The 15,779-nt window shown below is 39.8% G+C and overlaps 1 protein-coding gene across 2 annotated transcripts; it reads left to right on the top strand.

Annotated features, from left to right (window-relative positions):
* The first annotated feature begins 3,523 nt into the window (after positions 1-3,523).
* LOC124145754 lies at positions 3,524-15,544 on the top strand. Of its 2 annotated transcripts, none has more exons than XM_046515650.2 (9): positions 3,524-3,631; positions 7,227-7,313; positions 9,655-9,699; positions 10,177-10,224; positions 11,354-11,402; positions 12,809-12,813; positions 13,532-13,576; positions 13,898-13,986; positions 15,477-15,544. In XM_046515650.2, exons 2-8 carry the CDS (start codon positions 7,251-7,253, stop codon positions 13,955-13,957), a joined length of 315 nt encoding a protein of 104 aa, XP_046371606.1. In that variant the 5' UTR covers positions 3,524-3,631; positions 7,227-7,250; the 3' UTR covers positions 13,958-13,986; positions 15,477-15,544. The 2 variants fall into 2 exon arrangements, with proteins under 2 accessions (XP_046371606.1, XP_046371607.1); XM_046515651.2 differs by having other exon boundaries at positions 13,898-13,990.
* Positions 15,545-15,779: the final 235 nt, after the last annotated feature.

Raw genomic sequence — 15,779 nt, 5'->3', positions numbered from 1 at the left:
GTTTTTCTATCGGGGCTTCCAAAATGCAACCAAAAATATTGATAACACCATCAGGCTTCACTACATGCTAAAACTCGTATCAATTTATGGTTCCGTGTTTGTTACCTATCTGCTTAAAAAACCACTTGCGTTTCTTTTGCGTGAGTATATATTTTCTTAAATTTTCACCAAATCCCGAACAGGATAAAGATTTGTCTATAAATGACCAAGCAATGGAATCAAATGCCTTCTCAAAGTCTACCCTGTCTACGAAATACATTAACTGTGAAGTAGACGTTAAACCCCAGAATCCAGTCCAGTCCAGTCCAGGTTCAGCTCCAGTTGTGACGCACCACTTCAAATAATGAGTTGGTCTCATATGTTTCAGACGCGCCACCCCTCCTAGTATGAGCTTCTTTTTTATGATTTATATCCAGTTGAGACGCATCACTTAGACGAAGCCGATTATTTTTCCAGACAGAATCATTTTTTTCAATATTATGGTGTAATTAGGTGCTCCTTTAACTCCATATAGTTTCTATAGTCACGGTGACTTAGACTGCATGTAAGCATGTCCTACAATTGTAGGTTATACCTAGACGACCAAGGTGCCTGGACATGGGTTACACATTGCAACTGTCCGTGGTCATATGGGCTCCATTCTGAGAAAGCCATGTTATGCTGGACTTTCCCTGTGAAGAATGTGGTCAGTAGATATAGGGGTGTATTTTGCTGGTCCGAATGTTCCGAGTAGTAGGGAAAGTATAACCTTCCGCATTCATGATGAAGTGTAAGAATGAGTTGCGGGTGCTGTCCACACCCAATGATACCCCAGTTACCGTAGAAAGGCAGTTGTAGTGTCAGCTGAGGTCGTCTGGAAGTCTGATCTCTGGAGCACATATACTGATAGATCTTAAAAAGGTTCAGGTTCAAATGAACAGATACCTTGACTCCGTTTGGTCATTATTTAGCACAATAGTCAAAGCAAAGATTTCGTGTTATGGACCTCTGTTGTGCATACCCGTTCTGGCAAATAACTTTTGTTGAGTTTTATAACAATTTGCTTATCACTACCAAAAGATCATTTCCAAAACAAAATCAAGACAATAGTCTATACTGATATGTACCACCTCTAGTAACGATGATTAAGTCTTTTAATGTTTCCAGGAAGCGCCACTTCCTGGTATAATGAGCTGGTCTCTAGTGGTGTAGCTCCAGTTGTGATGCGCCTCTTCATGTAATGAGTTGGTCCCTCAGGTTTCAGCTCCAGTTGTGATGCGCTACTTCATATGATGATTTGGTCTCTTATGTTTCAGATCCAGTTGTAACGCGCCACTTCATATGATGAGTTGGTCTCTAGTGGTGTAGCTCCAGTTGTGATGCACCTCTTCATGTAATGAGTTGGTCCCTCAGGTTTCAGCTCCAGTTGTGATGCGTCACTTCATACAATTAGTTGGTCTCTTACCTTTCAGCTCCAGTTGTGATGCACCACTTCATATAATGAGTTGGTCTCATATGTTTCAGATCCAGTTGTGATGTGCCACTCCATACAATTAGTTGGTCTCTTACCTTTCAGCTCCAGTTGTGATGCACCACTTCAGATAATGAGTTGGTCTCATATGTTTAAGCTCCAGTTGTGATGTGCCACTTCATACAATTAGTTGGTCTCTTACCTTTCAGCTCCAGTTGTGATGCACCATTTCATATAATGAGTTGGTCTCATATGTTTCAGCTCCAGTTGTGATGTGCCACTTCATACAATTAGTTGGTCTCTTACCTTTCAGCTCCAGTTGTGATGCACCACTTCATATAATGAGTTGGTCTCATATGTTTCAGATCCAGTTGTGATGTGCCACTTCATACAATTAGTTGGTCTCTTACCTTTCAGTTCCAGTTGTGATGCACCACTTCATATAATGAGTTGGTCTCATATGTTTCAGATCCAGTTGTGATGTGCCACTTCATACAATTAGTTGGTCTCTTACCTTTCAGCTCCAGTTGTGATGCACCATTTCATATAATGAGTTGGTCTCATATGTTTAAGCTCCAGTTGTGATGTGCCACTTCATACAATTAGTTGGTCTCTTACCTTTCAGCTCCAGTTGTGATGCACCACTTCATATAATGAGTTGGTCTCATATGTTTAAGCTCCAGTTGTGATGTGCCACTTCATACAATTAGTTGGTCTCTTACCTTTCAGCTCCAGTTGTGATGCACCATTTCATATAATGAGTTGGTCTCATATGTTTCAGATCCAGTTGCGATGCACCTCTTCATGTAATGAGTTGGTCCCTCAGGTTTCAGCTCCAGTTGTGATGTGCCACTTCATACAATTAGTTGGTCTCTTACCTTCAGCTCCAGTTGTGATGCACCACTTCATATAATGAGTTGGTCTCATATGTTTCAGATCCAGTTGTGATGCGTCACTTCATACAATTAGTTGGTCTCTTACCTTTCAGCTCCAGTTGTGACGCACCACTTCAAGATAACAATGCTCTCTGTCAATGCGTTCAACGTGTAAATAGAATTCATTACATGGTATATTGAATGGTCCCAGCTGGCATACAAGAGTTCTAATAGCTTATTTAACTTCATATATTCACCTGCGACAAGAAAATCGAAAATGGTTATTACCAGATATTGATGTTTCATATGTCTTTTGTTGTATACAACATGAGTATTTAAGGATTGACTGTGTATTTTTTTCGGTTCATCCGCGTAGCGGATTTTTACAAAAGTTTGCATACCTCAATGAACCGAAAATAATACATAGTCAATGCCTTTAATTAAATTCGACAACGAAAACATATAACAGTTTAACCAAAAACAGTTGTTTTTGTAAAAGCAGACAAAAATGACGAGATTGATAAACATTCCCGGGGGAGGAATACATACTGTGCTGTGACATAAATCAGGTGATTGTTTAATTTATGCACATATCATGACACGCCCACACAGTGAGTAGCCAATCAACGGAGAGTAGGATTAAAACAAAGTTCATAGGACCTGTCAATCAAGGAAAGAGGTGAGAAGAACTGCAACAGTCAGACTGCAACGAGCCGGAACAAATAGGTCCGGGAGAAGGCGGCTGTTTCAAATGACATAGTCAGTTACCGCCAGATTCGAACATTAGTTCCCTGAGAACGGGAAGTCCTAGTTGGAAAAATGCCAGTTAGAAATGAAACCCGAAGAAATGAAAGTTGTGGCACCGAGGCGAGTGGGACAAAAACAGGCGAGCGAGTCTGCACATATGATGTTTCATTCCTTCTCGGCCTTCGGTCTCACGGGTTGTATGGACAAGGAATATGAATGAATTTCGCTAAATGCCCACTGCATGGCGATACACGTGAGCAGAAAGGGAATTCCCTCGCATGTAATATTAGGATTCCCCGACATTCCGAAGTAATAAAAGCAGTCCGCTTCGGTGGGCACGGCTTACGTTTTAACATTCATTGGGGAATGAATGCAATAAGACGTGACCAATTCAGCTAATCAGAATGCAGGAATTTCAATGAACACAAGGAAAATGTAACTATTGGTTGATAACAACATCTGTTGTCACATTACATTCAATAAGATGTGTATGCCTGAAGTGTCTGGGTTTTCGTTGACATGACTATTTGACTGATTGGGCCACACATTGCAGCAAGAGGTAGGCTAATGTGTTTTAAATAATATTTAATTCAGGAAACAATAGTTAGAATTCGTTACCTGAACAGACTAAATGTTTATATTTCCCTTTACAATAACACGTGTTTTAACACACAAAAATCTTCAACAACCACAAGTTTGTGTTTGCGGTTATACTTGCCCATGTAGCCGTCTTATACATGTAAAATATATAAAAGTTGTGTAGTCATGTGTGGAATTGAATACAATATTGAAATCAGGAACGTGTTCATGAAGCGAGACATTTTAAAACAATATATAATGTAAGGTGTTGAATGTCTTCTTTGATTGACTACAAAATACAGGTTTTTACAAGTGCATATACCTTAACTACATCATAAATTTCATATATTTAATATTATTTTGTGATCTTTAAATACCCACATCGAAAATCAATCAATATCCCAGAAATACATCTTTTGTAGTTAGAATTATAAATCTACTCAACTAAATCAAAATGGAGCCCTTGATTTCAGGACCAGAACTTAGGCAATCTAGACAGATAGACTAACACCTAATCAATGAGAAGATTTATTTAAAATAATTATATCTTTTTGTGAAAGAACCTTTGCTCTTCAGCTGTGTTGGAATCAACTAAACTAGACATGGCGAGTTTGATCTAGACTTGCCTAGGCTTTTAGTCAAAGTGAATATCTAAAAAATATAAATTCCACAGTCATGACGCAGGACTAGGGTACAGACTACGGTATGAGTGTCGCGTGGAGGCCTGGCGGAATTCCGCTAGGGTCAGTCAGGACCAGTGTAATCGGACATGTTGTTGAGTCTCGAGTTTGGACTGTTGGAATAATAGAACAAGCTAGGGCACAGTGGTGTAATACATGGGTTAGTTTTCTTTCGTGATTGTTAATGTAGAGATAACAGCATTACCAACACATAATTCGTCTTTTGATATTGATATTTAAAGTAATTTGATGTTTTAAAGACGAGTTTAGCCTAACTGGAACATGTCGTCTCAATTTCAAACTCTATTTGAAACTTATTCATTCCATTCCAAATTATTGGATAAATCTTCATAATACAGGGTGCACGGGTGTCCCAGTCGTCTAAGGCGCCGCGATTCGCTGTGCAGAGTTGCGTCCCTTAGGCACGCCAGAAACCTATGATTGTGGGTTCGAATCCCGGTTCGCCCCGATTATTTTTCTAGGTTTGTCAGCACCATACCCGTGCTCGTGGGTTTCACCGAAGTGGTAAACGTCTGAGACCTGCATCACTTCGGGCTTTCCTCCCACATTAAGCTGACACGCCGTGATATATATATACACGCGTTAAACCCAACTCACTCACTCACTTCATAATACAGTGGTACAATAAAACGGAAGAACAAAGAAATTACCATTTGTAAGTTACTTTCTGACCTTGTGAAGTCCCTAAATACTTAAATTAAACACCATGGTAATACACAAGTATCTTCAAAAATGCTTCGACATAAATCGTAAATGTTCCGTAGATAGTAATACATAAAATCTCCCTCATATAATGTTACACCGAATTGTAGCCATTGTGGTAATGTTTATATTAAATTGGAAAAAAAAGAGAAAACGATCACTGTACTGTATGCAATGATGAATACGAATCTCTTGAAGATGCGTTTTATAGATGCTATAACGTTTATCAAATCAAAGATTCTTCAAAAGTCTGATGTGAAGAAATACTGACGCGCATGTAGAAATATATCAAACGTCATTTGTATTCTTTCTTTTGTGTTTAACTGGGTATTAAACTATAAATGACGTTTGATTTATTTCTACATGCGCGTCAGAACGTTCTTGACATCATTTATATATGTGCGTGTCAGTAATTTCCCTGTATATAGATTAGATATATTATGTATGTATATTTCTATCACCACCCCTTGGTCCCACGCATTTGTAAGGGCGTGGCTTTTCCATGTTCGAATCCTCAAAGGGTTTCCTTGTACCTAATCCGTCATATGTAGGCACAACTTGCAGGGTATCGCCGCTACGAAATTGACGTGTGCTTAGTCTGTTCAAAACCTATTTCCGACATTGAACATGTTCGAATCCTCAAAGGGTTTGTTTGTACCAACTCTGTCAAAACATAGTCACCGTTTGCAGGACATCACCGCTACGAAATTGACGTGTTCCAGGGGTGTCCCAAATATTTATCAAATATTACCACCAAGTGTTGTTACTTTTTCTGTGCACCCAAGAACAGAAAATAAGATCCATATGACATACTAACTTCATGTAAACTTGCGGGGGCACGGGTGGCCCAGTCGTCCCTTGGGCACGCCAGAAACCTATAATTTTGGGTTTGAATCCCGGTTCGCCCCGATTATGTTTCTAGGTTTGTCAGCACCATACCCGTGCTCGTGGGTTTCACCGAAGCGATAAACGTCTGAGACCTGCATCACTTCGGGCTTTCCTCCCACATTAAGCTGACTCACCGTGATATAACTGGAATACTGTTAAAAGCGGCGTTAAACCCAACTCACTGACTCATATAAACTTGCAATAGTTTCTGTCAACAAACTAACAAGATATGATCTATAAAGTAAAATTTCGGTGAAAAAATGATCAAAATCAAAATCCAATACAACCGCAACTAAAACAGATATCCAAAAAACGGCTATTAGAGTTTGCCGTGTTGTGTGTGGAGACAATTCCCAGAAAGTGTGGAAGCATTTCATGCAGTTGACACGGAGTTGTTTGCGTTTGAAGACAGGTGCCCAAAAGACACTGAAAAAAACTTGAATCCAATATGGCTGCCAAACCACGTGACTAATGACCAAAGTCAAAGAACAAAAAAAGAGGTACATATGGCACACAAGCTTCATGTAAAACTATCAATAGTTTCTGTGGAGAACCTGACAAGACATGATCTTTAAAGTATAATTTCGGTGAAAAAAAATGATCAAAATCAAAATCAAATATTGACGCAACTAAAGGATATCCAAAAAACGGCTATTACAATTTGTTGTGTTCTGTATGGAGACAATTCTCAGAAAGTTTGAAAGCATTTCATGCAGTGGACTCAAAGTTGTTTGCATTTGAAGACTACCCAAAAGACACTGTGTAAACCTTGAATCCAATATGGCTGCCAAACCACGTGACCAATGACCAAAGTCAAAGAACAAATAATGTCAAGCACCTAAAGCATACGACACACATGGGCACAGCACTGTTTAGTGCAAGGAATGGTTGCATGTGCAGGTTTGTAGGTAGTAGATGTAATCAATATAAGTACAACAGAACGTGCGTATCTATAAATCTAATTCATGTTATACGCCGTGCTCTTCATGCTTTTGTTGTGTGTGTGTTTCTTTGTTTGTTTATTCAGGTTCGTGAAACCCTTTATTTGCACATATAAACAATATTTTGCCCTTTTACTGTTGGTATTGCATCGCCTGTTGTATAAAAAACATTGAAACAGTTTAACAATCTAGCTGAAACACTGCTGCCTGCATAACATTAAATTCGTGTAATTAGAATAGAATGTTGTGAATAACATGTTATGTTTTTAAAATTATGTAATAATGAACTGCACTTATCATACTGCGTAAACCTGGACATAAAATGTGAGTGTTTTTTTTTCAGTGACCAAAATCAAGACCGTGAACAATGAATTTCAGTGCAATTTATATGGCTGTGGCGTTCGCCTTTCTCATCGGAGAAGCAACAATGGTTTGTAGCAAAATGTAACTGACTGTCATCGCCTGTTCTATTTATATTATGATACATTTTATTTCTTTTATTTTCTTAATAAACTGACGTCCAAAAGAAACTTTACCAGAGTTTGAAATCACTCTTGTTCCAAAAGAACAAAACATACATGCATGAAGTAAAGTGTATTGAGAAGATCAATATATCAACATAATCAACACTGAAAATGACAATCATACCGCGACCGAGAATGACGTCAGAGCCCCCCAAAATTGGGTGTGGTACAAAACTCGAGCTTTCAGAATCATGGACAATAGGCAGAGTACATAAACAATCGCTCACGTTCAATAACAAGTCATTAGTAGCGTGTGTGACCACCAAATGCCTCAATACACACAAAAACTCTTCGACGCACCGAAAAAGTCGATTTGGGATTTGACGCCATTCTTCTTGGAGGGCCAAGATCAGTTTTTGCCGGTTGGCTGGAGAGTGTGGTCGTTGTCGAACACGACGATCCATCAAGTCCCAGAGGTGTTCTATGGGGGACATGTCGGGTGAGCGTGCAGGCCACGGCAGGTCGTTGACGTTGTTGGCTGCGAGGAAGTTAGTGACAATTCTGGCTGTATGGGCTCTAGCGTTGTCATGCTGATAAATGACACCACGTGGCTGCTGTTTGAAAAATGGTAGGACAATTGGACGAAGAATGTTATCCATGTAACACTGAGCTGTCAAGTTTCCGTCAACGATGACCAGCGGTGTCCTCTCCTGCCCACAGATCCCTCCCCACACCATGACACTCCCTCCACCATATGGTACGACCTCCTGCACGTAACACGCCGCCGTTCGTTCACCCTTTCGGCGGTAAACACGTTGTCTTCCATCAGCCCTAAACATACAGAATAGACTTTCGTCAGTGAAGACAACCCTCTGCCAGTCACGTCGTTGCCAACGTCGTACAGTCCGGGCCCATCTCAATCGCAGACGACGATGTTGCGCTGTCAATAGCTGTCCTCTGTATGGTCTAAAAGCCCTGATTCCCTGAGCCCTGAGTCTCCACTGTTTGTCGACAAACCCTGTGACCTAAGGCATTTGTCGCCGATGACGTCACTGTCAGTAAGCGATTTCGGAGGTGCATGGTACGCAAGTACCGGTCATCATAGGGCGTGGTCACCCTGGGTCTGCCTGTTCTTGGCCTGTCAGCGGTCCGCCCTGTCTGTCTGTAACGTTGCATCAAGTTGGTAACGGCAACACGGGAGCAACTGAAGGTTCGTGCAATATGGGCGTGGGTGGCTCCCATCTGTACAACACCCAAGGCTCGTTCACGTTGTTCGACTGTCAGTCGTGGCATTTCTTTTGTGTTTTTTATCACTCCGGAATGTCTGACTTGCCGTTGCAATCGTTTTATACCCTTACCCGCACGTGCATTTGCAGTTGTCCGTGGTGCACGTGTTTTTCACTTTTTCGCGTGTTATCTCGCAAACATGTAACAGACGATTAACATTTTCTGCATACACCATTGTTGTATTTAGGTCATGAGTTATAGATAGACTTCATCGAAAAATAATGTATACTTTGTCAGAAATTTATATTTTCAGTTGGTAAAGTTTCTTTTGGACGTCAGTTTAAAAGCTAGCAACGCCATTAATCGCAAAAAACAATGAAGAAGGAGGCGTGGTTTATTTCACGATTGACGTCATATCTGGAGCTTCGATCATACGGTCGCAACTCGATGACGTCGAAAATTGGACGACGCTATTTTGTAGAGGGTAGTGAATTGTTCCCCTTAGAGGTAGTTGGACAAGGCAGATAAACGTAATGACCTAACAATCGAATCAAAAAGTATGCGAGGTATGGCAATCTGTAATGGGAGAAAATGTACCCATAGTGGTCGTCAATTGTTTTGGGTTCGTGAGAATATTCAGAAAATACTAAACTTAACCATCCTGACTTGTCCGACATTGCCGCCATCGGATTGTATTCGGGGAATCACCATCATTAAATACGGGAAAATATTTTTTAAAGCTTGTAAAATTTATCAACATCCTCAAAGAGGCTGTCCATAATGTTAACATCTGATATGCGAAATACACGACTCGTCGTCGTTAGTTATCGTATACAAAAACACCCCTCGTGGTTTATTCTCCCTGTAGTGTTTTATTGTAAGATAAACAACTCACTCTGGTCGTTTTTTTTACATTTAAATTTGCTTACTCGCATGTAAATCTGACAGTTTTTCAGAACATTCGGATCTTTTAATTATATAGCTTAATCTTTACCAAAAAATGTAGAACTTATATTCTATTATTTTCCATAAATTGACTGTAAACGGTGTAGCTGCAAACAATTCCCTCTGTGTTTGTAGGCGCCATCTGGGGAGGAAGATGCTTTACAGGCCAAGACGGGCAAGGTAGGATCAAGGCATTTGCGACCCGTGAAGATTCCGGGGTAGAATGGGTCTTTAGCAACCCATGCTTGCCGTAAAAGGTGACTATGCTTGTCGTAAAAGGCAACTAACGGGATCGGGTGGTCAGGCTCGCTGACTTGGTTGATGCATGTCATCAATCCCACTTGTGGGGATCGATGCTCATGATATTAATCACTGGATTGTCTTGTCCAGACTCGATTATTTACAGACCGCCGTCATATAGCTGGAATATTGCTGAGTGTGGCGTAAAACAACAAACCAAACAAAAAACAAACAAAATCAAGGCAATTGCCCTTCCGCGAGTTTAGGATGCAAATTACATGTTTACTAGATTCATCTTTTTTGACAACATATCGGACCGAGTTTAATGAAACCTGGTATTTGTCTTTCCGATTAAAATGTATATGTGAAAGCATTGCAGTAGTTTCACATTAATAAGATTTATGCACTATTTTTCAGTCGGCGTTTGCTCTCGACCACTTTTGCACAACAGTTCTTGACATGGGCGTAAGTACACGTGATATTATTTTGCCAGTACACGTGTGTCTTATAGTTCAGATTAGTTTTAAGGCTGTTAATTTTATATGTTTATCCTTCAGGAAATATACGTATTACTATTCGTCCCTATACATGCACATTGTATGCATACGCCATGTACACGCTTTGCTCGAGCGGGTAGCCTAGTGGTTAAAGCGTTCGCTCGTCACGCTGAAGACCCGGGTTCGATTCACGACATGGGTACAATGTGTGAAGCCAATTTCTGGTGTCCCCCGCAGTGATATTGCTGAAATATTGCTAAAAACGGCGTAAATTCATACTCACTCACTCACTCATTGCTCGATTCGTAGTCGTGTTCTATGTTTTCCGTCAATACATGCAAAAGTAACCATAATAGTGCAATCTTACTCTTAACTTAAAACAGACTGCGTTTACATTTGAACCCTAGATGGTATTCTGGGTTAGAATATGTCCCAAACATCGTATACTGGTCGGTACGAGGCCTTTCAATTGACCAGGTTTGGTGAATTGTTTGTTGTGAGTCAATAATATACTCAACGCTGTGGGTCGTTGTTCATGGTAGCAACTACAAGTGTGTCTTGTTCATTCACAAGCAACCGTCATATAGCTAGAATATTGCTAAATTTCAGTGTGGCGTTAAAAGGGCAGCTATGCTTGTCGTAAGAGGCGACTAACGGGATCGGGAGGTCACGCTCGCTGACTTGCTTGATGCATGTCATCGTATCCCAATTGCATGGATCAGTACTCATGATGTCAATCACTGGATTGTCTGGTCCAGACTCGATTATTTACAGACAGCTGTCATATAGCTGGAATATTGCTGAGGGCGGCGTTAAACAACACACAAACAAACAAACAAACAAAACATCTCTTGTAGATGGAAACGTATCAGTTTAATTTTATAATGACATTTGGGTTATTTTACTACACTTTGCTAAGCCCTAAACAATATCACTTGACGATAATTTAAAGGCGTTGGCATTGTTTTATAAGTTTTGATTCAGAATTACATCGCATGATTATTTAAACTTCTCTTTTGAAATTGTCGATGACAAAAGTAGTGTTGGGTCGTCAACGTCGATACATCAATGATTTAAACGACCCCACTCTGTTGCAGTATTCCAAGGCAGAAGAGACACTGGCGGATGCAGTGAACGCACTCGGAAGTAAGGATTATACATTATATATTTTACGTCTGGAAACAAATTAAATTAAGCGCCACCGATCTTTTATTTTCATTTACCCAGAACTTCCATATATATTTGGGATATATCTACATGTCACATTGATCTCATTTTGATCCGTACCATGGATACCTGGTGCAGTTGGTAGGAGAATGTATGTCTCTGGACATGCGAAAATTAATATTGGGATCATATCATAGGAAACAAAGACAGACAATAAGCAAATGAAAGAGTCGTTAAATAACTATTGTCGTGGATCATTTACAATACATGTTGTCAGAGAATCGATTTTGGTTTCTGCATTTCAGTATTGGTATGTAACCTTGTAAACAAAAGTAAATGTGTTTTGTCTTAATATTTAAAAAGGATACGATTTCAAAAAGTACTATATTATTTGGTAAAATCTACAAAGCTGTGCCTAACCTTTTCCCAGGGGTATATAAATGCACTTGTTTGTAACGTGTTTTCTGTATTGGATGATATAACCACCAATTCGGTGTTAGAATTGTTATAGCAACATATACAGGTCGTACGAGGCGGCTGAATGGATAGGTTGGTCAGACTCTGGGACTTGGTTGATCGTTATAGTAAAACGAACTGATCGTTGCTTACAAAAAACATTCACTGGATTGTCTGGTCAAGATTCGATTTTTATATTTGAATGCTTTATATACGGACGTAAAGATTTACTATAACCACTGATAAACATATAATTCAGACTTTAATAAATAGCGAATATACTCTCTTATAACAAGACCGACTCCGTGGTCTAGGGGTAGAGCGTCCTCGCGGAGAGCGGAAGGTACTTGTTGTTACCCTGTCTGGCGCTAGGCATTAAGTGGCTAAAACAAGGACTGGTCGGCTCGGAGTCAGTATACTGTGTCTGAGTAGGGTATTCATGTTAAACCGCGGCATGTTATCTCAGTGGGCTAGCACTATAAATCGGCATCAGTCCGGAGTAGTACAAGTAGCCATACACACAGGTGCATGCACGCCGCTATTGAAGTGCAATAGTCTTGGGCGGGACGTTAAACCCAATTTCACCTCACCTTGAACCACAGGACCGTGTAATAAAAAAAATAAAATGAACAAACTCGTCCTCGTCTGCGGGTGTGTTTGTTATTATCCGTGGTCTAGTGGTAGAGCGTCCGCCCGGAGAGCGGAAGGTCCGAGGTTCGATCCCGGCCGCGTCATACCAAAAGACGTTAAAAGATGGTACTTGTTGTTACCCTGTCTGACGCTCGGCATTAAGGGGCTAAAACAAGGACTGGTCGGCTCGGAGTATAAGTCACCTCACCTCACCTTACCCATCACTGATTTCAGTGTTTATACTTAGAAAATGTCTAAATATACACATATTTATGTAATTGTTGTATCTTTTTTTTTAGAATACGTGAGTACACAAGCTTTTAGCATGTCTGCCAACACGTTGATACTTTCTGGACTACCTTGCAACAGGACTTCATTAAACTGAACGGTTTGAGCTTAATTACGCGTTTTGAAAATTGCATTTGTATTTCCCATGAGGATGGGTTTAAGAAAAAAATGGTAAACACATGCTTGAGATTGACTTGAGATTAGTGTATAGTTTTACACAGGTATATATAGTGAACATTGATGAATTCGTCCTCGCATAACTTGGTATGTTGACCTCAGTACATCCCTTGTACTATGGTACTGGTATTGGCTATATATATTGTAGCTGCTAATTTTTCAAATCTTTGTGGTTGGAATGTTGGTGAGTGTGTCGCACAACAATTAATAAACTAACAATTTCCTAAACTCCTTTCTCCGGGTACCTATCAGATGGGACTCTAGCAATAGGTTGTAGAACTCATCAGGCCGCTCTCTGAAAGTGATCGCTATATCTTACTGGGTGCCACGTTCAAATAGACAACAAAGAAACACAAAGAAGTATTATATTAAATTTTGAAGAAAGCTGTAGGGACATTTATGGGAAGAATATTATGTATGGATTTGTTTTTTGTTTTTATGTCCTAACTATTTATTCCAACAGAACAGAAACATTAATGTAAAGCCTATCATATGTTAGTAGGTTATACTAGATGGGAATTGGATTTTCATTACACCCCTCTTCTTTTCCTTTTCAGGACGAGACAAACACCGAAGCAGCAATGGAAACTGTTCTGCAAATAGTAGGTTCACGTCAAGGTTGTGCACTCGTCTAATGTCTGTTAGCGCCTTTTAGGGGTAAAATGCCTTGGGTGGCAGTTTACCTGAACCGAAGGTCCATAATATTGGGTAATAAAAGTCTATAAATAGTATTTATATTTACTGGTTAATTAATTTATTCATTATTTTATTAATACCGCGCCCAACAATCAGGCAAGACTTGCAGCGGGAATATTGCTGATTGTGAAGTTAAACAACAAACAAAGGAAATAAAATTATTGTTTTTAATATGACCCGATCCTGGGAATATTCCAGATTAATATTTGTCTTTGACCCTTTTGCAGTTGGCAGCTAGTCACATTAAATACTGCAACGAATTGGAAGCCGCGAAGGAGGGGAACTAGGACAGGCATGCTCTTCAGTGTAAACCCGAGTAAGTGAGTTTTCTTTTACTGCTGTTTCGAATACTGTGTCAGTTATATCGCGACATATTAGCCCGAGGTGATACAGGTCTCCGACATTTACCACATTAGTGAAAACAACACGTTCATGGGCATGGTGTTGTGACACCCAGAAGCACAACGAGGACCTTCAGAGAATAGAACCCACCTCGTTGGGTTTCTGGCATGGCAAAAGGAGTGTCCACATTGGTACTTGCTGGCGGCCCCCTTGGGAGTCCAGATTTGAATAGCTCCCAGGCAACCCACTCTAATTAAAGCTGCCCAAAGATCTGAGGACATTCCATTACAGGTCAAGTCATAACGACCATGTATCTTTCCAAGGTCAAGGTCATCTTTGATGCTATTACGAAACACGGTTGCTTCCGTTCCAGTTTCTGTTGCGCTCACGAAGTTGTCTTAATAAGATCACGATCTGGAAATAATGTGTTCGGATAGGAAGTACATGGCATGTTAGAAGTTTGGGAGCATTTAGTGAATGGTAGTTAAGAAGCGTTGGGGATTTACATTTAGAGAAAGTATAGAAAAAGTCCAAAGTTTTTTTTTAAAGAGATATTTGTCAATCAGTAATAAAGCATCATCTAATGCGGTTCTTAGTGAAGTTTGCCGTTATCATCTAAGTGTTATTTATTTCAGTCGATGTATAAGATATTGGTGTAGACTGATACGCATGAAGTCAAATCGACTTCCACGTGCTTGTTATAAAATGCTGAAAGTACAAGCTGTTAATGGTAGTGTTAAATGGGCATCTCATGTGAGAATGCTTTTGTTTGAATCTGGTTTTGGTTATGCGTGGATATCGCAGGACTGTGGGCATATACATTGTTTCATGGAATTATTCAAGAGAAGATGTATTGATATTGTTGTACAAAACTGGAGTCAAAAGATTAACAATTCTGTGTTCTTGAACCATTATGCGTCATATAAATCACCATTGGAAACTGAACTCTATATAACCTCATGCTTCGATAAGGATCTTATAAGAGTTGGAGCGAAATTCCGATGTTTAGCACATGGTTTAAAAGTACAAAAACAGCGCTTTAGCAAACAGTAAATACAACCTGAATTAATGTTCTGTGATAATTGTGATTTATTAGAATTAGATGATGAATATCATTTTGCACTTGTTTGCCCATATTACGAGAAAAGCAGAGATAGTTTAATTCTCGTTATTTGTCATCATTGTCCATCAAGACAGAAATTTGCCTCCTTGATGTCTAAAAAAATGTTAATGTTATAAGAGGTTTTGCCCTTTATCTAAAGAGAAATTTGCCAGTTTACCGTTAAACAGAAGTGTTAATCTGTATTAAAGATATAGTTTTATTTAGAGATATACACTTTTATATTTAGAAATTACGTAATACATCCACATGCCACTATCGTACTCATGTTATATGAAAGAAATTGTACTCTTAGCCACGAGGCCTTCAATACTGAATAAACTCTCTCTCTCTTTATTTTGCAGGATACCAAGTCAAGTTCTTGAATTCGTGTTCTTGAATCTGTAACCTGAATAAAAAAACATGCACATTACTTTCTGTGTTTGTGTTTGCATTTTCTCATAAAATATCGCCCCAGCCTACGGTGTCTCGTGACCCGTGAGGATTCCGGGGTAGAATAGGTCTTCAGCGACCCATGCTTGCCGTAAAAGGTGACTATGCTTGTCGCAAAAGGCAACTAACGGGATCGGGTGGTCAGCCTCGCTGACTTGGTTGATGCATGTCATCGTATCCCAATTGCGTGGATCAATGCACATGATATAAATCAC

Source organism: Haliotis rufescens, unplaced genomic scaffold, assembly GCF_023055435.1.
Source record: "Haliotis rufescens isolate VD_foot unplaced genomic scaffold, xgHalRufe1.0.p SCAF_21, whole genome shotgun sequence".
NCBI lineage: Eukaryota > Metazoa > Mollusca > Gastropoda > Lepetellida > Haliotidae > Haliotis > Haliotis rufescens.
This window is presented reverse-complemented; position numbering and strand designations above follow the sequence as displayed.

Bases quoted from the DNA above. Each gene is read 5' to 3' on its own strand.
- LOC124145754 (XM_046515650.2), top strand. From the start codon at position 7,251: ATGAATTTCAGTGCAATTTATATGGCTGTGGCGTTCGCCTTTCTCATC. The intron at 7,314-9,654 runs GTTTGTAGCAAA...CTGTGTTTGTAG, and splicing joins TCATCGGAGAAGCAACAATG to GCGCCATCTGGGGAGGAAGA. The intron at 10,225-11,353 runs GTAAGTACACGT...ACTCTGTTGCAG, and splicing joins CAACAGTTCTTGACATGGGC to TATTCCAAGGCAGAAGAGAC.